This window comes from Pezoporus wallicus, unplaced genomic scaffold (assembly GCF_028554395.1).
Source record: "Pezoporus wallicus isolate ANWC-B61680 ecotype Strahan unplaced genomic scaffold, APGP_CSIRO_Pwel_v1 scaffold_14666, whole genome shotgun sequence".
NCBI lineage: Eukaryota > Metazoa > Chordata > Aves > Psittaciformes > Psittacidae > Pezoporus > Pezoporus wallicus.
In genome coordinates this window covers 62,847-85,256 of record NW_026637956.1, presented here as the reverse complement: position 1 = coordinate 85,256, position 22,410 = coordinate 62,847, and the positions used below count along the sequence as shown (strand labels likewise).

General features: G+C 55.4%; 1 protein-coding gene across 1 annotated transcript; it reads left to right on the top strand.

Annotated features, from left to right (window-relative positions):
• Positions 1 to 569: 569 nt before the first annotated feature.
• NT5M (5',3'-nucleotidase, mitochondrial) lies at positions 570 to 4,972 on the top strand. Its single transcript, XM_057408472.1, has 5 exons — positions 570 to 885; positions 3,841 to 3,941; positions 4,035 to 4,095; positions 4,487 to 4,601; positions 4,800 to 4,972. The coding sequence occupies exons 1-5, from the start codon at positions 622 to 624 to the stop codon at positions 4,955 to 4,957; spliced, it is 699 nt and encodes a 232-aa protein (XP_057264455.1). The 5' UTR covers positions 570 to 621; the 3' UTR covers positions 4,958 to 4,972.
• The last annotated feature ends 17,438 nt before the right edge of the window (positions 4,973 to 22,410 follow it).

The following is a 22,410-nucleotide window of genomic DNA, read 5'->3' as shown; positions in this document are numbered from 1 at the left end:
TTAAAGGTTCCCACTGTCACCCGTGGGGACGGATCTGTGTCACACCGAGCTAGATCCTGAGCAGAGCACGAACTGGTTGAAATCGGTGTGTTTCAGGTCAAATCAGCTGCAAAAATCCCTGCGTTATGTGCACCCCAGCAGCCGCTCGCAGGGACGGGGGTTGGAGGGGTCACTGTGGGTACCCCCCAAGCTGGGACTCGGGTAAACTGAGGCAGGGGCTCAGTGGAGCCCCCGCTGCGGGGAAGGGGCGGGCGGATGGGATCGGCGCCGTCGCACCGCGTTTGTGCCGCTTGAAGGCGGTGCCGCCGCTCCGGGCTCGGTCGGGCACCGGGAAGAGGAACTGGGCTTTGCACTGCCGGGTCGGGGTGAACGCACCGCCGAACACCGGGGTCCCGCTGCCGCTTTGCTGCGCTGCAAAAGGGAGGGATGGGGCGGGGAGGAGGCGAGCGCCGGTCTTTGCATCCCCCCCTTGCAGCCCCTCTGCTCCCTGTTGCATCCCCCTTGCACCCTCCCGCTCCTCCCTTCTGCTGCAAGGGGCCGTGCTTGAAATAAAGCCCCCCCCACCCACCTCCCCTTGCCCGCAGACCCCCCCTAATCCCCTGCTTAAGCCCCCTTTCCATCATGATCTTGCTGAGCAGCTTCTTGCACCTCCGGCCTCGGCACTGCGGCCCCTTCGCAGGGCTGGGCAGGGGTCCCGGCCCCTTAGCGGGGTCCCGCAGGGCGCTGCGGGTGCTGGTGGACATGGATGGGGTGCTGGCTGACTTCGAAGGAGGCTTCCTCAAGAAGTTCAGAGCCAGGTATCCCGACAAGCCCTACATTGCCCTGGAGGACCGGAGGGGCTTCTGGGTGTCGGAGCAATACGGGCGCCTGGGACCTGAGCTGAGTGTGAGTCTATGCATCATCCCCGGCTCTGCGCGTGGCTCTTGGTTTGCTCTGTGCTGTGTGGTTGGAGCTCTGGCCCCTATGGGACCCCCCCCACCCACCCACCCACCCATTAACTCCTCCATGTCCGAGGTGCAGCGCTGTTGGTGCTGGATGGAGCTCCCATTGAAACGCAGGGCTGCATGCAGGAGGGCTTCCAGAGGCGCTTTGCTCCTGGAAATCCGGTGTTTTCCATGCACATCTGTTTCCCTGCATGCATGGATGGAGATGGATGCAAGGAGAGAGGAGAGCTGGTTTAATTGCATAGCTGGGGTTTTCTAGCTCTGACATGGCCAAGCTGCATGGATTGATAATGTTCCTGGGTGGATTATTTAGTTCCTCAAGAGCCATGTGAGGAGTGGGACACAGAGAAGTTGAGAGCAAACCACGCAACTGATGCTTCATGTGAGGGCTTCCTTTATATTAAATCAATCCCAAGCCTTCCCAAGCTTCAGAATTATTGTGCTGCCTTTAATCATTAAAGCCTAAAAGCAGAAGCTGTTGTTACGCTCTGCTTTATCATTCAGCAAAGGGCTGAGCGCTGCACAAAGGTGGTTTCTGCCTCTACCAGTTGCCCATCTCAATGGGATGTCTCTGGTCTCACCTGCAGATTGCAGTTGTAGTTGAATGGTGTTGGGGCAAATAAAACTACTCATCATTAGAGGTGTGATGGCTGCAAGGAAAGGAGGAGGGTGAATAAGGTCCAAGGCTCTGCCACTGGCAAAGACCTGAACAGCTTGATGAGCTGAAGGAATAACGTGTCCTCTCTAGCTGATGAGAGGGGAATGGAGGACATCATTCATGTGGGAAAGCAGATGCTAAAAGTATGACAGGAGCGTGATAACCCTTTTGTTTCTGCTTGATCTTAACTACTTTGGATGTGTTAAATGAAGTGAGCTCTTTTTGTGTCTGCTGTGATCATGTAAAGCCATTAAAACCTCGCGCTGAACAAGTAGCAAAACCTCCCCAGACTGACATCAGGGCAGCTCTGATTTCATCCATGATTTCAGACCAGGGATAAAGAGAGTAGGAGCTGCTCTGTGGCTGCAGGGCCACGGACCATTGCAGACATCAGACAGCATCATTGACCTCCTGTAGGAGACTGGAAAATAGAAGCTAAAGAGACCAATGAGCTGGAGGTCCCAGCTCTGAGAAGGAGAACAGCTCAGCAATACATTGAGCATACAGACCTGAAAGGATGGGGGAGCCTTGGATGGGTAGGAAAATGGCTCATGGGGAGACATAGGAAATTGAGGGTCTGCCCTGCCTGGCACGTGGTGGGATTCCCAACCTGGGGATTTTTCCATCTGCTGCTGCCTGTGGTGCCACAGGGAATTATTCCGGCGCTGGGAGCCAAGCAGGTCTTTCCTTAGCTCTTCCCCCATCAAACTTGATTGCAAAATGCTTTTTGACATGAGTGAGTGGAAGCCAAAGAGCTGCGGAAGTCCTTGCCGTAGGAAAACACTTCAGGGCAGTTTGAAGTGCTCTGCTGCATCGGGCCTCGCTTCCCAGACGTCTCTTGTGCAGCTGCAGTCAGTATGGTGAAGTAAAGCAGCATTGCTCACCGGCCTAAAGCAGAGCAGGGGGTGTTTGCCTGGCTCCCTTGCACCGAATCGGAGTGCATACGTACATATATATGTATGTCTCTCATACATATTTAACATGAATGAAGAAGCTTTTCTTCCTTCCTCTGAACCACTGAGGTTTGCTGCTGCTCAGGCAAAGGGGAAGACAGCAAGAGCTGATGTGGGTAGCCTCTTCTTTTAAGTTTCTTCCCCAAGTAATGCATTAAAGGCATAACGTGGTGGTTACCCACTAGGTTCCCACTTAGCAGGCAGGAGGGAGCTGCTGACGTGTCCAACCAGCCTATTTGTTCCTCTGAGCATTAAGAGCGAGCATCACTGAGGCTGCTCCTACTCTGATGCTCTGCTGGCTCCTCCATCCCTTTGCAATACAAGAAGGCTGGGATAGGCTTAAACTTCCTTTTGTCCCTGTTTTCCTACCTCAAATACAGAAGCAGAGCTGCTTAAAATGAAGATCAGTCCTTCAGGGCACAGCTCCCTTCAAACCTTCTCCGAGCTGCATTTACAGCTACTTGGCTGCATTGCAACACCAGGACAGGGCTGCTTCTGCTCCCCACAGCCATACTGCAGCACAACCAGGCTCTCTCCTCCCTGAGGACCCAGTGTCTGTGCTTGAGGGAGTGCAGGGGATGGATGCTGTTCCATAGAGCTGGATCCCATCACATGCAGCCCCTGGTCCCAAGGTTTTGCTCCCTGTAGTTTCTGCTCTGTGCCATGTGCAGCCTGGCTGCTGACCTGGTTGTGAAGTGCCTCAAACCCCTGCCTGGAGGTGCTCTATTTGCCTGACAGACCTTGCCCAGACATCCCTGAGGATGAGCATCTGCATTCCTCCTGACATGTAGTTCATCCTATAATATGTGTTCTCTTATGAGAGCAGCCCAGCTGCTATTTTAAGTGATCTGATTGAAACAAATAGGCCAGGCAGCATCTGTGGCTGCACAGCGCCACATTACAGCAGGGCTACCAGGGCTACCATCAGCCGGATCCACATGGAAGCGCCCCTCTGGATGCACATCCAGGGTTCGATTTGGTTCTGGACAATCTCTTGTGTTCTGATAAGAAGGAACATGCTGCTCCCTCTGTGTTTGGGGCTGCAGAGGCAAAACCAAGCTGCTCCAGAGGATGTCCAGTCTCAATGGTATGGAGTGGGTGCAGGCTGGCTGGTGGGGAACAGAGGCACCCACAGAGGCAAGGCGGGTTAGCAGGAGGGGACCGGAGCCAGCGCTCCCACCTTTCCCACTGTCACCATCCTCTGTCCTAGCGAAGGGTGAGGAAGATGCATGTGCAAGAGTAAGCGAGAAGCCCTGTGCAGTAACTGCTCTCTTTTCCTACATAGGAGAAAGCCATCAGCATCTGGGAATCCAAGAACTTCTTCATCGAGCTGGACCCACTCCCCGGGGCTGTGGAAGCTGTGAAGCAAATGGCAAACTTGGCCGAGTGAGTAGGAACCTGCCCGCGGTGTTTGGGATGGATGGGGATGAAGCAGTGGCTACCAATAACACTCTGCCCCTGTTTTCCTCCTCCTGGCAGCACTGATGTGTTCATCTGCACGAGCCCCATCAAGAAGTATCGCTACTGCCCGTATGAGAAGGTGAGCAGGTCCGAATCCCAACCCCTCTTCCATACAGTGCTGCCCAGTGAAAGCCAGCTGACCCCTGCATGCTTCCAGCTGTAAACCAGCAGCAATATTTCCCTGCTCCACCCCATTTGTTCTTAAGCATCTTCAAAAAGCCCCACTCTTGGCCAACCTCCACCATTTGCATACACGGAGGTGCTTGGTCTCCGTAGCTCATCACAACATCAAAAGCTGCTTGGCTTTTAAGAGAACTTGTGCTCCAGCAGCATCCGAATCCTTCCCACTCGTGATGAGAGAGATGTCCTCCCTGTGTGGGGCACAGGGCTTGCGCTGTGCTCGATTGCTGCTCCACCCAGCAGCCCTGTCCATCAGCCTTCCTTGAGCTCCCCGTTCTCTCCCCTTCCAGTACGCCTGGGTGGAGAAGCACTTCGGCCCCGAGTTTCTGGAGCAGATCGTTTTGACACGAGACAAGACAGTGGTTTCTGCTGACCTGCTGATAGACGACAGACCTGATATAACAGGTAAGGGAGGTACAGGGTGCTAGGAGTGACCAGAGGCAGCCCCAAGGGGCGGAGAGCATCCGGGGGTGTGATGGGTGCTGGTCCCTCCCTGCTTGATGAGGCTCTGGTGTCCGCAGGCTCCTTGTGTCGGAGTAAGGTCACCCTTTGTGTCTCACAGAGGAGTTGTGCAGAGAGCCAACCTCTCTCCTTGCTTTGCAGGGGCCGAGCTGAACCCGAGCTGGGAGCACGTACTCTTCACAGCCTGCCACAACAAGCACCTGCAGCTGAAGCCCCCCAGCCGCAGGCTGCAGTCCTGGACCGATGACTGGAAAGCCATTCTGGATAGCAAACGCCTGCCGCCCGGCCAGGCCACCTAAACACCAGCATCCCGCAGCCACTCCTGCTACAGGGTGAAACCATGGACACACAGACACTGTCCCTGCTGCGGAGAGGAAGAGGAGGGCGAGCTGAAGCACCATGGCCACCCGGACCCGCATAGCAGCCCCCAAGCCCAGCTGCGGTGCAGCAGCAGGATTGCACCTTGGACCCAATGGGAGCGTATCCCACTGGTTCTTGGGGTCCATGTGCTGCATCTGCACCCTCTGCGAGGCCATCCTGGTGTTTCTGATGGACAAGGTCACCCTCAGCGTGTCTGTGTGGCACAGACCAGCTCTCCATCCTCCTCTCTGCGTTACAGTCAGGGATCACACGGGTGGTTTGTTCTGTCCTCAGAGGGCTTCATACTTGGATTTTGGGATGCAGGTGGCTGGAAGGGCAGGGGGAGCAGGCAGATGCTGCCCAGGCTCCCTGCACCAGCTCAGTTGAAGCAACAGGACGGCTTTGTGCTTCCCTGCAGGAAGAGACCCTGCAGTGTGATATGGGGACAACACCACTCCTCCGTGGATCTGGCCATGGAAAGAGAATCCGGAGGCATCTTCCAGTTGATGGGAGGGATCCCTGCTTGCCCTCATCCCTGAGGAGTGCCACAGCTTTAGAGCTGATTTGGGATGAAGAGAAGGACTCTTCTCCCAGCTGCTCATTGCTCGTGGGCTGCTCATCCAGGGAATCTCTGGGACAGCGAGCAGGCAGCAGCAGTGCCAGCACCAGCCCTTCCTGGGAGCTGGGCAGCTCATGGCTCACCCTAACAGGCATTGATCCAATGGTAGCTCCATGGATTTCAAGGCCAGGAAGGTCTGCACATGCCGGCTGCATGCTCACATCACCCCATCTTCCTCCTGCCAGTGTTGACACCGGGAAAGCTCTGGGTGTGCATGCACCAAGCGCACTGCTTCCATGCAGAAAGTCCTGGGTGCTGCGCCCCGGCATGGTCAGCAAGTGGGATGTTAATGCCACTGAGCATCCTAAAGCCTTCAGTGCAGGGCCACTGGGAAGATGCTGCTGGATGAAACAGGGCTGGTGGAGAAGCTACAGCATCACGGGGAAGTGGGTAAAGCAGAGGCACCACAAGTGTCCAAAGGGCAGGTTGAGGGTTGCATTGGTGGAGGACTGTCATGGCCACATCCATGGATGCTGTTACCAGTCTTTACCTACCATAAGGGTAGAAGTTGGGGGACACTGCTGCTAAAGGCTGGGGAGCCCATTAGAGATGCCTATGAGGCTGCAGCATGTGCAGTGTGTGTGCCAGGCACACAGCCAGGGGAGCTGCAGCTGGGTACCACAAAGGGACCGTTTGGATGAAGGAGCAGCTCCAAGAAGGATGCTTTTTGCATAGCAGTGCCCACAGCTTCTTCCTCCCCTGCCTGGCTCTTTCCTGCCTCCCTGACTGCACCAATCCAGCTTCAAACTGCAGTGACTGAGCTGGGACCAGCACCACCAGAAAGCAGCCGCCTGGTCCCAGAAGAGACATCCCAGTTACTGAGGAGAGCCAAGTGTTCCATCCCTGCCCATGGCACTGCTATAGGGCAGGGGACAGCCTGGCTTTCCCAAGTGGGAACCGGTGCCTCATGCATTGCCCCGGGGACGCACTGGCTGCATCATGGCTCATGTACATCACTGCAGAGCCCAGGATCCCATGGCCATGTGGGATCCCACCGTGTGCTCCTGCTCTCCTTGGTCCAAGGACTTGCTGGCTGCAGGAGTGGAATGCCCCACTGGGACACAGCCCCATGGGCAGGGGTGGTAGCCAGGGCTTGGCTGGGGTTTGCCACCCCGTGCTGCTTGCTCATCCCTTCAGCTTGCCTCTCCTCTCTCCTATAGCCCCCATCAGCTCAAACCTATGTAAGCTTAAAGCTACATAGCCAACAAATAACTGCTTCAGCAGCAGCAGCCAACCCATCACATCCTGAGGGGCTACTGGAGTTGGGGCTGTTGAACCTGTGCCTTCCCTGGCTGCTGCAGGGCCAGGGATGCAGCCTGCATCATCCTGGGACTTTCTGCTGCCCCATATCTTGGGATGGGGCAGGAGGGTGAAGACAGCACGGTTGGCCCACGGTGGTGGGTTATGTCCCATAAGGATGTTCTTTCTTTCCTGTTTAAACCACTGCGTGCTTCTCCCGGTGATGGGTCTGGTTCAGGGGGTGTTTGCAATGTGATGCCCCAAAGCAACCATTTTCCCCCATGGCTGGGGCAGACCCAAGGGATGTGGGTCTCTAGGGCCAGCCATTGTCTTCCCCTTGGTAGCACATGTGATGCTGGAGAGACCACACGCATTCACACTAAATACACTCAGAAGCAGGGCTGGGGTTTCTCATCCCTGATGCTCCGACTGGATGCACAGAAATCCCAAGCAGGAAGCTGGTCTGTTCACTGCTGCCAAGTTCAGGACCAGGAGGTGGCTTCCCATTGCCCAACGGATCAGCCCTTTCACCATCCAAGCCCTTCTGTGGCCAGCCAAGATGCACAGAGCTTTTGGTTTTAAAGGCACATCTATAAAGCTGAGGAGGATGAGGAGCACTGCAATAAACACTGGGGGTCATCAGCATCCAGCTCCCTAGAAATGCAGTTTGGGGTTTGCAGTTTCTCTGCCTTCTGCATGGGGATGGGGGTCCAAAAAGCCTGGAGCCAGCCCTGCTGTGCTGTTACGCCGTTAGACAGAGTCCCTGTTGGCAGAACCAAGCCCAAGGGGTGGGTTTAGGTAGCGCTCAGCTTCCTAAAGATGTTTTATAACAAATAAAGCTGTAAAGTGTGTCTTGTGTTGTGCCAGAAGCTATAAAAGGGGCTGGCTCTCCCCCCAGGGCTGCCAGGTGATGGCACTGGGACCAGGGCCGTGTTTCCAGTGTAAGATGGAACGAGGTGGAGGGATCGCATCCCTCCGATGGAGCATCACAACCCACTGATGCACGCTAACCTGTGGGTCTGCAGCTGCACCCACTGCCTTCTTATTCTCCCTTGCAAAGCCTCAGGGTATCGCATACCTTCCAGGTGACCAGCACAGTTCCCAAGGCAGGTGGAGATGGAGAGGAGTGGGAAGGAGGTGGTGGTGACCTGGCCCTGGCCCTCTACACAGAGGACCACTGCAGGCTGGTGGTGGTGGGATCCTTCACATCCCAGGAGTGGGCTGGGGGTGTGAGCAACCAATCCTTAGGGAATTCACCCCAAGAGCAGCCCATTTCACCTCGGTCCAAGCCTGCAGGACCCATCAGGGTGGGAGCAATGATGCTCGTGCCTGGATCCCTCAGAAGCTGTCGCCATGTGGGTATTCGTTAGCTCTTTATCACGTTGGTTGATGCCCAAATAGCTCCAAGCCAGTTTAAAGCCTGGATAAGGGGGAGAGTCAGAGCTGCAGGGTCCAGCCCTGATGCAGGGGTAGCGACTGGTGTGGGATGGAGCTGGGACAGGGACAGCAGGAGGTAGAGTCACCCCCACACCCAGCTGGAGATGGAGCAGCAGCAGAGACGGCTCAGCCCATGGTGGTGACCGGATCCAGCTTTGCTTCCGCCATGCCCAGCTACAGGACAGGAGCAGGATGATGCCCTGGGATCACTGCTTGGGATCAGGGTCTGGAGCGCAGCGCTGCCTATGCATGGAGAGCAGGAGAACCGTGTGATGCTGGTGAAACATCCACTAGAGGGGACTGTGCGATCGCGTGTAGGAGCGCGCTGCCTCCAAAGGGACCGCAGAGCAGGATTTGGCTCCTCTGCCTGTAAAAAGCCACCTTCCTCCAGCCCTCAGCGCTCCGCGTTATCCCAGTCCAGGTTCCCAATGCCCTCAGCATCCCTCCCGCTGGGCACTGAAACCGGGGGGGGGGCAGTTCACCCGGGGCAAATGGAGCTCTATGGGGTACTGGGAATGCAGTTTCAGAGCCCCCTCCCAGCAACTTGCTTCCCCCCACAGCAGGATGGGGCAGAGAATGAGATGGGCATAAGCATGAAAGCCTGTGGGTTAGAAGAGGAATGAGGGGTTTACAGGGTCCATATAGAAGATGCCCCAACAGCTCAGAGCATCCCCCAGTCTCCTCCATGCCTCCTGGTCCCTGCTTTACCCCCGTGTCCCCATAACTCTCCCAGGGCTGAAATTGTTCATTCCTATCCCTGCAAGCCCCAAATCCCACAAGGATCAGGGCTGTTCCTTGGCTTCTTGCTCCTGCTTACCCTGAAGCCAGAGCCTGTTTGGGGGGGGGGACACGACAGAGCCTTGTGTACCAATGGAAGGCAGAACCAGGGCAATTGTTGGTGTCTTCTTGCCCTCTCCTTCTCCCCCAGCACCACGATGTCATTTCCTCCTGGCAGGATTAATGCTGCTCAATTTGTACACAAGGACTTAAGTAATGCACTCCCCAGAGGGCAATAAAGCTTCCCTTGGCCCAGCAGTGCTGGGGAGGCCAGATGAGAGCCCGCAGCCATAGGCTGCATCAGCTTTCCTCATGTGTCCTTCAAGGCTCCACACACGAAGCCCATTCTCCTGGCAAACATCCTGCAAAGTGTTTGTTTGCACCCGTGTTATAGCAAACACTTATGGAACACGGTGTATTTAGACATGAGCAACGGCCACCTCCTCCTCCCTGCATCCCCAGGGCCAGGCTCATGGCTTAAAGCTGCCAAAACCTGGCTGCTGATGCTGCAGTTGCGGGTACCACTGGGACCCGAAGCCCTGAGCACGAGGTCACCTCGCCCACTGTTCCCATCCGTGGCTCTTTCCTGGAGGTTCCCAGTTCATGGTCCTGGAGCTGGGATGCAAGCAGGGGAAGGGTCTGATCATGATCTCATACAGACACTGGGCTATGGGTGCAAGGGCTCCAGGGATGCCATCCAGCTCCATAAATACCCATCGCAGGGGATGACACTGATGTCCATAAATACCCATCATAGGGGAGGACGCCCATCTCAGGCCACTCCATGTGCAGACACCCATTTCTTCATTGCTGCTTCGCCTGGCATGGCCTTGGGGCATGATGCTGAACTCCAGCATCCCCTTCTCGTCAAACCCCTGTGCATTTACAACTGTTCTTGTGGGCTAAAACCATTTCAGAAGCACTCAAATCTTTAGGGATGCGGTTCCAAGAAGCCATAAACCCGCATCTCCCCCCTCCATTTCCAGCACTGAAACCCCAGCAATAACCCAGCACCCATCCAGCCCTAGAGACCCTGATGTTTTCCATGCTCCCCAGCTTTGTCTATAGAACGCATCAAGCGTGCCTGGAGGAGTGTTTCTGATCCAGCACCTGCTTTCACCACGCATTGTTCCCCCAGAGCCCATGAGAACAGCAGCAGCTCAATGCGCTCTGACCCAGTCAGACCCAGCCAGCTCCAGCCTGCTCGGAGGTGGTTGCTTCATCCCAAACTAGCTTTTTCTATGCTTGCTTTTGAAGGAGGGAAGGGAGAACAAAACAGCCCTCGGGGTGCAGTTACCTTCTTAATTAACGAGGCAGAGAGCTTTGCAGATACAGTGCAGGAAGAGAGAGCAAGAACAGGAAAGCTGGGCAAAACCAGAAAGGATTGGGTTCAATTGTGAGCCCAATTAACCTAGATCCCTGCTCTCCCTCTGGATGAATAGGTCCTTCAATGTAATTGCTCGGGCCCGGCTCCTGATTGAGAGAAATTAGAACCAGACACTTAACAAGACAACCTGGTGTGGAGATGGGATGCGGGAGCTGCCCGGGGAAGGCATCCATAAAGCAGGACTGAGTGAGAGGCTGAGCTTAGGTCCGGTTTAGTGGATCTTGCTGAAATCAGCATTACCTGCATCATTTGCACCTTTCTGGACCCAAAAAGTGCCTGGGTTGGGGGATAACTCGGAAAGGCGCTGGAGATGGTGAGCGATTGGGAAGCTGTGATTTAGCCAAGCATTTAAGCATCTGTGTAATTGCAATGTAAAGGCAAGTCCAGCTGAGCTCAGCAAGGGATTTAGGTGTGCTCAGAGTGATTCAGGAGCTCTTTTGTCTGGAGAAGAAATGAAATCCACTGTAAGGCCGACTTGCCCCTTTCCTCCATGCTCTGTGTTAGCACCCATCCACCCCGAGAGGAGGAACAATTCCAGCATTACAGGCTTCTAAATCCATACCTCATAGAAAAAGCCACTAATCCTAATAGCTGAGAAAACTAAGCAGTGCTGTGTCTGAGCGCGCTTCTCCATCTGTGGGACCGATGGGATCATATGCAGAGGGAGATTTAAATGCAGTGCTTGGGAAGGGACTGCAGGTCTCAATATCAGCTTGAGAGCAGACAAACAAGTTTCTGCTGCTGAAGTGGGTCTCCTTGCAGAAGGGATCCCCTCTGCTTTTATCTACCTCTTTTCTTGCTGCAAAATGGTCCATGGAGAGAACACCACACATGGCTGCCTGCCCCATACGCTGCTTGTGCTGTGTCTCAAGGTGTGACAGCAGCTTTGCTTCCATCTGAGCTGGCTGCTGCCCTCAGCTACCCATCCTCCTGCAATACCTGAGTTCCCCAAAGGGCTTTTCTGGGGTCCTGGCTCATGCTGGGGCTCAACTTGTTTCCAGCCTCTTTGTTGAGCCTCTGCCCCTGACCCCATCCTTAGCCAAGCCCCACTGCAGCGTGCATTGCAGGGATGCTAGCTGTGCAATACAAAGTAGGTATCTTTAAAGAAATAAGCACTGAATACCTTAAATTAAGCAGTTTTGGCTCATCCTGCTTGCAGAGCATCTTCAGCCGCTGTGTCCTATACCCGTGATACCAAGACTGGCCCAACTTCCCCATGAGTCCTGGCTACAGCTTTAACCCTGCTGCCTCACCCCAATCATTCCTGGCAGCTGCTTTCACCTTTGCTAATGAACTGGGTGTCCTGAGAGGTCCTAAACCTGCCCCAAATCAAGCAGGAGGCAGCAAAAGGTGAGAGGAGCCCAAACAAACCCCAAAGGCTCCAGCAACACAACGTGTCCTGAGGGCAAGCACCAGCACCCTGCCTACACCTGTGTGCTTATTGACATGGAAAACAGATGCCCTGTGTTTCCCAGGTCCACACTTGGGCACAATCCAAGCCACCAACACCCTCCATAACATCCTTCTTCCGAGCTGCTCAGTGCGTGCTGCCTCCTGAGAGGGTCTGAAGGGTCCATGGGTGGTTTCATCTGATGCTGAAACAGGCTCAGGGTTTCCCTATGGATGTCCCAAGGTTAAATTAAAGAGGATTTAAGCAGATGGATGATTCTCTGCTCTTTGGCAAAATGGGAACCGTATCTCTGACCTGCCTACCAGCACTAATTAATGTTTGTGAAGCACTCTGCTCTGCACACTCCTGCCTATGTGCTAAGTGCTTGCATTAGTGTTATTACTGAGCTACGTATGCCTGTTCCAGTGCTTTCTCTTCCTTGTCCCAAAGGGCTTTCCCTCCTCCCTGTGCAGATGTAGGGGGCTGGGAAGAGGAATCAGCCCTCCCAAGCTCTGTCTGGCTCCAGCACAGGCTCAGATCTCTGGTTTGCCATCAAACCCCTCTGGCTGTGCCAGCACCACTGGGATGGAGTCACTGGTTCCATGGTAAGGACAGGAGCAGGCAAGAACTGCCTGGAGATGGGGTTTAGCATCCTCATACCCAGCTGTAGGTGAGAGGCCTGTTTCTCTGCCCCTCCTGATTGCGGAATGGACACGATGCTGCTTTGTGTTCCCATAGGGAAAAGCTTTCTCATGCTTGCAGGGGCTGTTTGCATCCTTCTCACTGTCACTGAGCAGCAAAGGGCTTTGCAAGGAAAGGGAGAGATCGCTCATCCTTCCTAATGACCTAAGAGGGGACCGAGGCACAGAGGAGGTGCAGTGATGGATGATCTCAGCCACGGGCCATGACAGGCCCTTGTCCCCATGCAACAGCCAGGCAATGACGTCTGCTGGCACTGGCAGATGGGACAATCATTCCCTACAAATAACCATCCCTGTATTCCGAAGGTGAAGCCTTCATCAGAGAAGCAGCTCACAGGAAACCGTGGATGCTGCCTCTGTGTAAAGGCAGTGATGGGCTCGTGGGTGCGCAGAGCCATAAACGCTTCTCCCACCCCATGCCAAAACTGCAGAGCACAAGATCAATGTTTCTGCTTTGAAATCCTGTGCTCAATTAACTTCAGCAGGCAGGACATCCCTGAACATCCCCCTTGGCATCCCCAGAGTGGCTTCATCACTCGGTGGGGGAAGACATTACCCAAGACAAGAAACTGGGGCAGCATCCAAGAGGGACCAAGTGAAATACAGAATGCACTGAGCGAGGTACCCAGTGTGCTGCAGGGGCACAGCAGCAGCATCCTCACCCCTGCTAATGTGTGATGAGGAGGGCTCCTTCACTACAGTCACCCGCAAAGTAACAGGGCTGAGGAGTGATGCCGTGATCCAACGGGAGCATGGATAATCCCTGTGCAAGTGCATGTGATAAACAAGACTCGGGATGTGGGATGCGGGATGTGGGATGCAGGCAGCTCCTGGAGTGGGATCACCGGTAACACCGACCCACTATTGCCCTGGGCCAGGGTGCATTTGCTTTGCAGAGGTTGGTTGGGTGCCAGCAAGGAATAGCTGGAAAAATACGGCTCCAACAAGCATGAGATCCACATTTTCTGCGTGGTTTGAATTATCCATGACTTTTGACCCAAGATGAAGTCTAGTGTGTAACTGGTGGTTATATATTGAATCATATGAGCAGGCTAATGGCAGGAACCCCATGTTCTCCAAACACCCTGCGCCGCGCTCACGTTTCCCAACCAGAGCCCCCTCCGGCTTTGGAATCATCCTTTGAATCCAACGCTTCCAAAGCATTTTGTTATCTGACCACTACCTCAAACCCAGAACAAACCAATCCCATCAGTCCCATGAGCAGGCGGCCCAAGGAAGCACGATTCCCCATGGAGTTTAGCTGCTCCGGTGTCTACTAAAGGGTTGGGCTCCCGCTGCAGTGTTTTTCTCAGCAGGAGCTGTTTCTCCATCAGCAATTCTCTTGCCATGCATAGAAATAGCCTTTTGACTTCTGCCTCTGTGTGTAATTTGGGTGAAAATGAGCTCTGGAGTCAGAAAGTATTAGTGGGGGGTAAGTGGCAGGTAAATGGGCTCTCCCAGGGTGTGATGCCTGCCTTGATACCCACTGGGAAGCAGAAGGGATTGGTTCTGGCTCTCCCTAAACCCCCTTTTAGCTCAATGCACCTCCCTTCAGGCTCTGAACTGATTCACCTCTCCCAGAGAGCCCAGGTAAGAGCTGTAAAAGGCTGTTATCAGCAACAACCATCAGGTAAATACTCCTGTGAGTACAAGCCTGTGGCTCACCAGGTGATTCCCAGCGCCAGGGACCTGGATGGGGCCGGCACAGCCCGTGTGTGTTGGAGCCCTTTGCCTTCCCTCTGCCCGGGGGTCAGCCTGGAGAGGACCCAAACTGGGGTTGATCCAGGGTTTGCCAAGGCTCCAGTGAATGGGAATTGTGTTGGAAGTTGTTTTCATCATGCAGGGGGTCCCCATGGCAGTAGGGACCCTGCGGGAGCAAGGCAGTGAGGGATGCGCGGAGACATGGATCCCATCACCATGGATCCACACAGGTTTGGGGCTGTGTGGAGAGACACCAGCTCTTTGCCTCAGGGGTGAATTAAGGCTAAATCAGCTCTTTCCTCCTGCAATAAGTCATTGGCTGGTGGAAACCCAGCAGGAAGAGCGTGACCTGGGCACAGGCTGCTTGTATGTCTGGCTGCACGGGTACGGAGCTGCTCAAGAGGCATTTCATCACCATAAGCTCTCTGTCTGGGAGGCCAGCCACTGTCCCCAACGGTCCCAAGAGGGATGCTGGTGACGTGGGAGGTGGGAACACTCCAGCCCTGGGTTCAGAACAGGGACAGCCCCATCCTGCTGGCCTCAGGTCCCTCCTGAGGTGCCCAGAGGATGGTGGTCCCCAGTGTTGGCTTTGGTGTGAGCCCTCCATACCCCAGCAAGTGTCCTCCAGTTCACTCTGCACACTCCATCCCACCACAGGGACCTCTCCATGTCCCTTCATGCTCCATCCCAACCACCAGCAGGATACCCAGTTCCTTACTGGTCTGAACTGGTGCAGGCACCAGCGCTGGGCTTTCACCTGCTCTCAGCCAAAGCGGTTTCTGCATCGCTTTGCAGGGAAAACAAAGAACCAGCTGGGAGGGAAACAAATCCCTGGTTAGAAAACAGAGCTGAGCAACCACAGACCTCTCACCCAGGAGAGGAGGAGGGCAGGGAGAGCAGAGCTGCCTGGGGGCACCCAGGGTTGGATTTCAACACCCTGCAGGAGACACGATGCTTTTATTTCATCGTCTGGGTCCCTTTGCTGCCCTGTGTGCATGGGGGGTGTTTGGTCTGGCCACAGAGCCCTGCACTGGTAAGGTGGGAACGGAGCAGCAGCAGCAAAGGGAAGCGGTTGGGGTTTGGGGTCAGCTCGCAGGACCTGCTCTGCCCTCTTCCCTCCTTGCTCCCCAGGCCCTGGTTACTCAGTAGCCCCTGATTTCCACAGCCCCTTTGCTTCATCTCTAAGCTCATTTCTCTTAGTACAACACCACGTTTGCTGCCACTCACCCCGATCCTTATTGCCTTTGGGTCTCCTTGTGGCCCTTCTGGACAGGGGCAGAGAAGCAAAAGCCTGAATCAGAGGCAAAAGAATATGCATTTTAACATCTCACGTCTGTTTTTTTTCCATCCTGTGGGTGCCACTGCTGTCCTCAGGCGACACTTTTAAGTCCCTAGGGCTTTGTCCTGCATGGCCACACAAAGGTCATGCCAGGACAGTCCTGATGTTGGGGTTCCTTTGATGCTGGCTCCGTCCTGCTCCACCTCCACCATAAATCACAGCACGTTATAAATCCCTGCCAGCGCTCAGGGACCCATCCTTGGGGAGGGCAACGGAGTTCAGTCCTGAGGCAGCAAACCCAAAGATCGCGTGTTCCACATGGATGAGATTCCCTGTGGGCACAAACACGAGCTGGGAGCAGGGGGGTGCTGGCACCACGGCACCGATCCAGCCGGACCTGTGCAGGGACAACCCAGGGCACAAACCTTAGGTAAGGCTGATGCTTCCAGCTGGATGCACTCCCTGACCCGGCTCCTGCGTGAATCCGTGTGCCAGCACGAGGGAAAGGGACTGATGAGGGCAACAAGGGCGCAGGGCAGGAATAAACAGCACTGGAGGGTGATGCTGGAGGTGCTGTGGCCAAAGGCAACAGCGACGGAGCTCCTTCCCCAGCCCCACATTTACAAACCCTCCTATTCCCACCAGCAGGTCGAAGGAGGTGATCCTGCTCCTCTACTCTGCTCTTGTGAGACCTCACCTGGAGCATTGTGTGCAGTTCTGGTGTCCTCAGCATAAGAAGGACATGGAACTGTTGGAACAAGTCCAGAGGAGGCCACGAGGATGATCAGGGACTGGAGCACCTCCCATATGGAGACAGGCTGAGGAAGTTGGGGCTGTTCAGCCTGGAGAAGAGAAGGCTGCGTGGAGACCTCAGAGCAGCTTCCAGTACCTGAAGGGGGGCTATAGGGATGCTGGGGAGGGACTCTTCATTAGGGACTGTAGCGATAGGACAAGGGGTAACGGGTTAAAACTTCAACAGGGGAAGTTTAGATTGGATATAAGGAAGAAGTTCTTTACTGTGAGGGTGCTGAGGCACTGGAATGGGTTGCCCAGGGAGGTTGTGAATGCTCCATCCCTGGCAGTGTTCAAGGCCAGGTTGGACAGAGCCTTGGGTGCCATGGTTTAGTGTGAGGTGTCCCTGCCCATGGCAGGGGTTTGGAACTGGATGATCTTAAGGTCCTTTCCAACCCTAACTATTCTATGATTCTATAGTGACTCCTGGCCTATGAGGACCTGTCCTCACCCAGCCTCGGCTTAGCTCTGCCAGCAGAAGGATTTGGGGAGATTTGGGACCAAACACACACAAACAGCCTCACAGCAGCTCTCTGTGGCACTGCAGAACAGGCTTTCCATTTCCTAGCGAAGCGCTGAGATTACCCCAGGCAGCTTGATTTGCTCTTAGCAAATCCTGTTTTCCTCACTGTGACGGCTGCTGCAGAGCAGAGGGTGGCTGCATTTGTCACTCAATAGGATTAAACAGGCTCTTGGCACACGAGAGGGGCAGCGCTGGTGGCTCCGGGGGAGTTATCGGGCCACATCCCAGGGATGTGCCGGAGGAGCATCCGTGCCAGCGGCGATCGCTGCGAGCAGCGGCGTGGCAGAGCCCGTGTCATTTCTCATCACCACCTGGCTCTGCAGTCACATCTACAGGAACCCAGCAGGTTATTCCTGCACTTGGGCGTGTGGGAGGTTGATAAGGAGCCGGGAAGCCGGGAGACGCTGAGGTTTTGTCCTTGGGGCTGCTCCGGGGCAGGTAGTGGGTGACAGCGCGGTACCAGGTCCCTATTGGCTATCAGAGGAGCGCAGTGATTTGCTTATTCTTCTAGAAATAGCTCTTCCTGCACTAGAAGGGAAAACCACCTTCGTCATCCTCTGCCTGCATCACGGCTGATAGGGCAAGCAGCAAAACAGCGCAAGGATGGGCTGCCCAGGGGCATCTCCTTCATTTTGGGTGGTCCACATTAGAATCATAGAGTAGTTAAGGTTGGGAAGGACCTTAAGATCATCCAGTTCAACCCCCTGCCATGGGCAGGGATGCTTCACGCTAAACCATGGCACCCAAGGCTCTGTCCTACCTGGCCTTGAACACCTCCAGGGGTGGAGCATTCACAACCTCCCTGGGCAACCCATTCCAGTGCCTCACCACCCTCACAGTAAAGAACTTCTTCCTTATATCCAGTCTAAACTTCCCCTGTTTCAGTTTGAACCCGTTACCCCTTGTCCTATCACTACAGTCCCTAATGAAGAGTCCCTCCCCAGCATCCTTCCAAGCCCCCTTCATTGTCCCTCATTTCTGTAACCTGAAGGTCCCCTGGGTAAGGACCAGCCAACTCTTTCCACGGCTCACCGTGAGGCTCAACCCCATGTTATGGGTATAATAAGCATGGCCTTGCTGCAAGCCCCATCTGCTCCCTGTCCCTGGCTGTGTCCCCACAGCACAGTCCAGGGCTGCTGGCCACAAGCTGGGTTTTAGGGGTGAATCAAGGTGGGGGCACCCACATGCCTGATCCTCTGGTTTTCCAGTTCAGTGCCCTGTGCCACTGCGGGCAACAGTCACGTTGTGCACGGAGCAGTGACACAAACTCCCTGACCCCTCCGGGCCTCGCCATGCACATGAGCTGCAGCGAGAGCCCGTGGGGTCTCCACATCAAAGCTGGTCCTTCACTAGAGCCGCTCGTCCCTGCCGGTGGCCCTGGGTTAACGGAGAGCTTTGCGCTGTGCCGCCGAAGGACGGGATGGGAACAAGCGCAAGGGTGCAGCAAGGCTGCCCCTGGTGTCAGAGCGCAGCAGCCGGGATGCGGGAACGGCGCGGGAGCAGCCCCAAGGTCCCGTTCCAGCTCCCGAGCTGCAAACAAAAGCGCGTCTTGTTCCCGTCCTGTTTTCAAAGCCGGAAAGGTCGGGGCCGTGAGAGCCCGGCCAGGCTGGGCAGCACTGCCAGCTCCCACCGGCCTGGGAACACGCAGGGAATGATGCTGCTGCCTGGCTGAGGAGAGCTCAACCCTCCTGTTTGGAGTATCCTGCACCCACAGTCATGTCTCATCCCTTCTCCTTGCACTGCATGGGGAGAGGGCAAGGAAGATGCATGGGAATGATGCAACCACATCATGGACCCCCTGCGCCCACCATGGCCACAAAGCACCGCTGCAAAATGCATCAGCTCCTGGGATCTGCGCTGCCACCACCGAGGGGGTTCCTAATTCACCTCTAAATCCCTCAAGTCCCAACAAGGCTTTGCTCCCGTTAGATGGGGATGTCGTTAGAGGGGCTGGTGCTGCCAGCACTGGGGGCTTCATAAGCAGCCCTCTTGCTGGGATGAAATGCAATGGGTCCATATGCCCAGCACAGCAGCATGGCCTTGCCATCACCACGTCAGGCTCTGAACTATCCCCCTGTCCCCATGCTTGGTCCCTGCATGTGCTGCTGCAGGGATCCTAACAGGGAAAATCATTAGGCACAAGGCTGGGAGCAAAATGGACACTTGGAAATCAATCCCAGCTCTCTGCCCAAGCCCAGCCCAGCTTGAAGCAACAGCAGTTTCCCTCCATCCAGGAGGAAAAGGGGGTCTGATGGGAATGGATGCCGGTCCTGATCCAGCCTGGACCCCTCTGAGGGACCCACCGGCCCCTGGATCCACACCAGCCTCTGTGGAGAGAAGGAAAATCCTGCACCAGAGCCATTGGGAGGAGGCAGGGCTGGGAGGCTGGGATTCAGAGCCAGGAACATGGGACCCCGTGCCTATTGTGCAGGGAGCAGCGTACCCGACAGCCAAGGCTGTTCCTCCCAGCACCCTGTGTCCCCAAGGCAGCTTTGGCATTCTTACTCCTCAAGCCATCGGGGCATTGACATTCATTTTGACCTTTCCAATCACAAGGATGTTCTGTCCTTCCCAGCCAAGTACAGCCTGGATACCCTGTGGGTGGATTAGACTGTATGTACAGTGGCTGCAAATACAGAGCTGGCAGGGAAGGAGAGGGTTTGAGTGCTTGCAGGGCGGTTGGATGGGAAAGAGGAGCTGCCGCCAGTACCTGCTTTTCCTCCTGGGATGCCCAAGTGGATGCAGCACACCAAGGGAGGGCAGTGACAGTAGGAATGCTGGTTTGGTTGGAGGGAGAAAAGATCCAGCTCCGGAGGCTGCTCCCGGCTCCCCACGTTTCCCATCCTCCAGCTAATTGCAGCTTTGGCTTTGAGGGAACGGGAAGAACTGCAATTAGGAGACAATGTGTGGAATCAGCCACGAGGGCCCAGCTGGTGCCTGGGGATGGTCCTTCCCTTCTCAGCCATCAAAACCCGCTCTGGACAGGCTGTTTCAGTGCAAAACCTACCCCAACCCAAGAGCTTGAGCTGATACGAAAGGCAGCACATTCCTGTTCCCAAGGTATTGTAGTCATAGAACAAGCTCATTGACTTAAATCAGCATCCTCCCCACCTCAAGCACTGCACATGCCAAATCCTGTGCCCCACAACGGCAACCCTGGCAGGGAATGGGATGCAGGCTGCATGGGGTTGAAGGCAGCCATTCCCATCACCCCATCCCCTCTCAGTCCTTGGAAGCCGGAGCGTGTCCCCGGATAGAGCTGCCTCCTCCCTGCTCTCTGCAGCACAGGGTTTGGCACAGGGCTCCCCCATGGCTCTCCTTGAGCCCTGGCAGCACGCAGGCTTTGCCAAGTGGCCGGCTCCATCCAAGGCTGTCAGGGCACGGATCCGGCCACCCCGCAGCGCCATGGCGCCAGGGAGGCGGGAAGCTTTCTGCTTCCAGCCTGGATTCATCGCTTATCTCTTCCCCTCTCTTGCCCTTACACATTTTTTCCTCTCTCTGTTTTCCAACCAGCTCATAGGGCTCTTATCTCGAGCCCAAATCACCCCTTCCCCAAGGCAAGCTCAGCAGCATCCTCTGCAAACCCGTTTCCAGGGGGTTGTGCACCCCATGATTGGCACAAGTGAACATGCAGCAGCAAAACCTCTTGCCCTACACCTTTACGCCACACTGATGCCCTCAAACCCCTTCCAGCACCCAAGGCAGGGATGGGGAAAGCCAAGCATAGGGCATAGACCCCAATGCCCAGCATTGCCCCCTCACTGCTGCCCTGTAGCTCCAATCTCTGGAGCAGGAGAGAGGGAAATGGTGTTTAAAAGCTTCTGCAAGCCCAAAATGCTCAGGGGGTTAACACAGTGCTCAAGGCCAGGTTGGATATGGGGGCTTGGAGCAAGCTGCTCTAGTGGAAGGTGTCCCTGCCCATGGCAGGCGGTTGGAACTGGATGAGCTTTAAGGTGCCTTCAACCCAAACCGTGCTATGAGCAGAGTGGGGATGCTGCAGCTGCTACTCAACACATCCTGCATCACCGAGCAATCAGCAGCAGCCATGCAGGTGCTGGATGGGAGCAGAGAGCAAAGCACTGTGCTCTCAGCTCGCTCTAAGAGTCTCCAAGCAAGCCTTGTGCATCAGATCAGCCTCTGCTGTGGTCAGCCCTGATCAGGAGGCAGCAGGTTCCTGGGTCTCGCTGGTGGACCAGAAATCAATGCGTAGTCAGGAGGTTCTGCCTTGTTCATCCTCCCCATTGCTCAGAGTGATGCTCGCTGCGGTCCGAGCCCCAGCCACGTGTCTCACCAGCATGGAGCAGGTCTGCCCTGTGCAACAGCACAAGGAGGCTGTGGCAAGCCCTGCTGCCTGCAACAGCATCACCCAAAACGAGGGGCACCACCGGGCCGAGAGCAACGTGGTGTGTACGAGAACATTATACTGTGCATTGTAAAAGCAATCCCCCTGTTTCTAAGGGGAGGAGGTTTCTGCCTTGCTCCCCCTTGCAGTTGCCTGGATTATGAGCCCGGTAGCTTAAAACATCATAAAACTCAGCAAAGGGACCAAAGAGGGACCTTCAGAGATCCCTCATCCTAAAGAGCTCATGGATACAGCACCTGTGCAAAGGAGAGGTTCAAACTGCAGCCCTCCATGGGGATGGCTGGAGCAGGACCACACTGGGTCAGCAGGGAAACAGGCCCATGGGTTCCTGGTGTGGGAGTAGCGTTGTGCATCCACGTGTGTGCATATCCATGCATGTGCACATGCTCTTACAGCCCTCTGCATCCCACAGGAACAAGGTTGCGTCCGAGTGGGACATGACTCCCTGTGGATTTGGCTCTGTTTCAGCACACTGATGAGGTTTTGCACATCCTCATGTCCACGCTGCCTCTTGGGAATAGTCCCTGACACACATCTTACCCCAAAGCACATCACAAACCGGTGCTGCTGTCAGCTTCAGGTGGCCACATCCAGCCTGGACCAGCCTTCCCCAGCTCAGAGGAGCCGCTTTCCACCCCTGAAATAGCAACTCAGATGATGCTCCCTGCAGCTGGGGAGGATGATGCAGACTGCAATTAGACTTATGGCAATTAGCTCTGAAGTTGCTGAGAGACGCTGGAATGGGCCAGCCAGCAGCCAGCTCCCTGTGGAAGGAGGGATGTGGTACCCAGCCTTGCCAGGGACCACCATGGCCACGGAGCAGGAGCAAAATGCAGCGGGAGCATCCAAAAAGCCTCCTGCAGTGCCAAGTTTTGTGTGGGAGTAAAAGCAAGGACAGGCAAGTGTTTATCAGAGAGCCAAATGCCCTCTAATGACGTTTGTTTGCCTTCAGATTAATGATGAAATGGGCTGAGCCACGCAGGGGTTAGAAGATGCTGTTATGGACTAAGTTGTTCCACGTGGTGCTCTGGGCTCAGCTTTAACCACAAGGTAAAATGGGTAGAAGCTGGCTCCAAGCTGGATCAAGCCACGGGCACCTGATGGTCACTGAGCCCGAGCTGGGCTTCAGGCACCATTCCTCTAGGGTAAAAAGTCAGGCTTCTGGTTGAGAAATGCCCATGGGG

Coding starts and splice junctions, on each gene's coding strand:
- NT5M (XM_057408472.1), top strand. CDS start 622: ATGATCTTGCTGAGCAGCTTCTTGCACCTCCGGCCTCGGCACTGCGGC. Junction 3,942..4,034: donor CAAATGGCAAACTTGGCCGA/GTGAGTAGGAAC, acceptor TCCTCCTGGCAG/CACTGATGTGTTCATCTGCA. Junction 4,096..4,486: donor GCTACTGCCCGTATGAGAAG/GTGAGCAGGTCC, acceptor CTCCCCTTCCAG/TACGCCTGGGTGGAGAAGCA.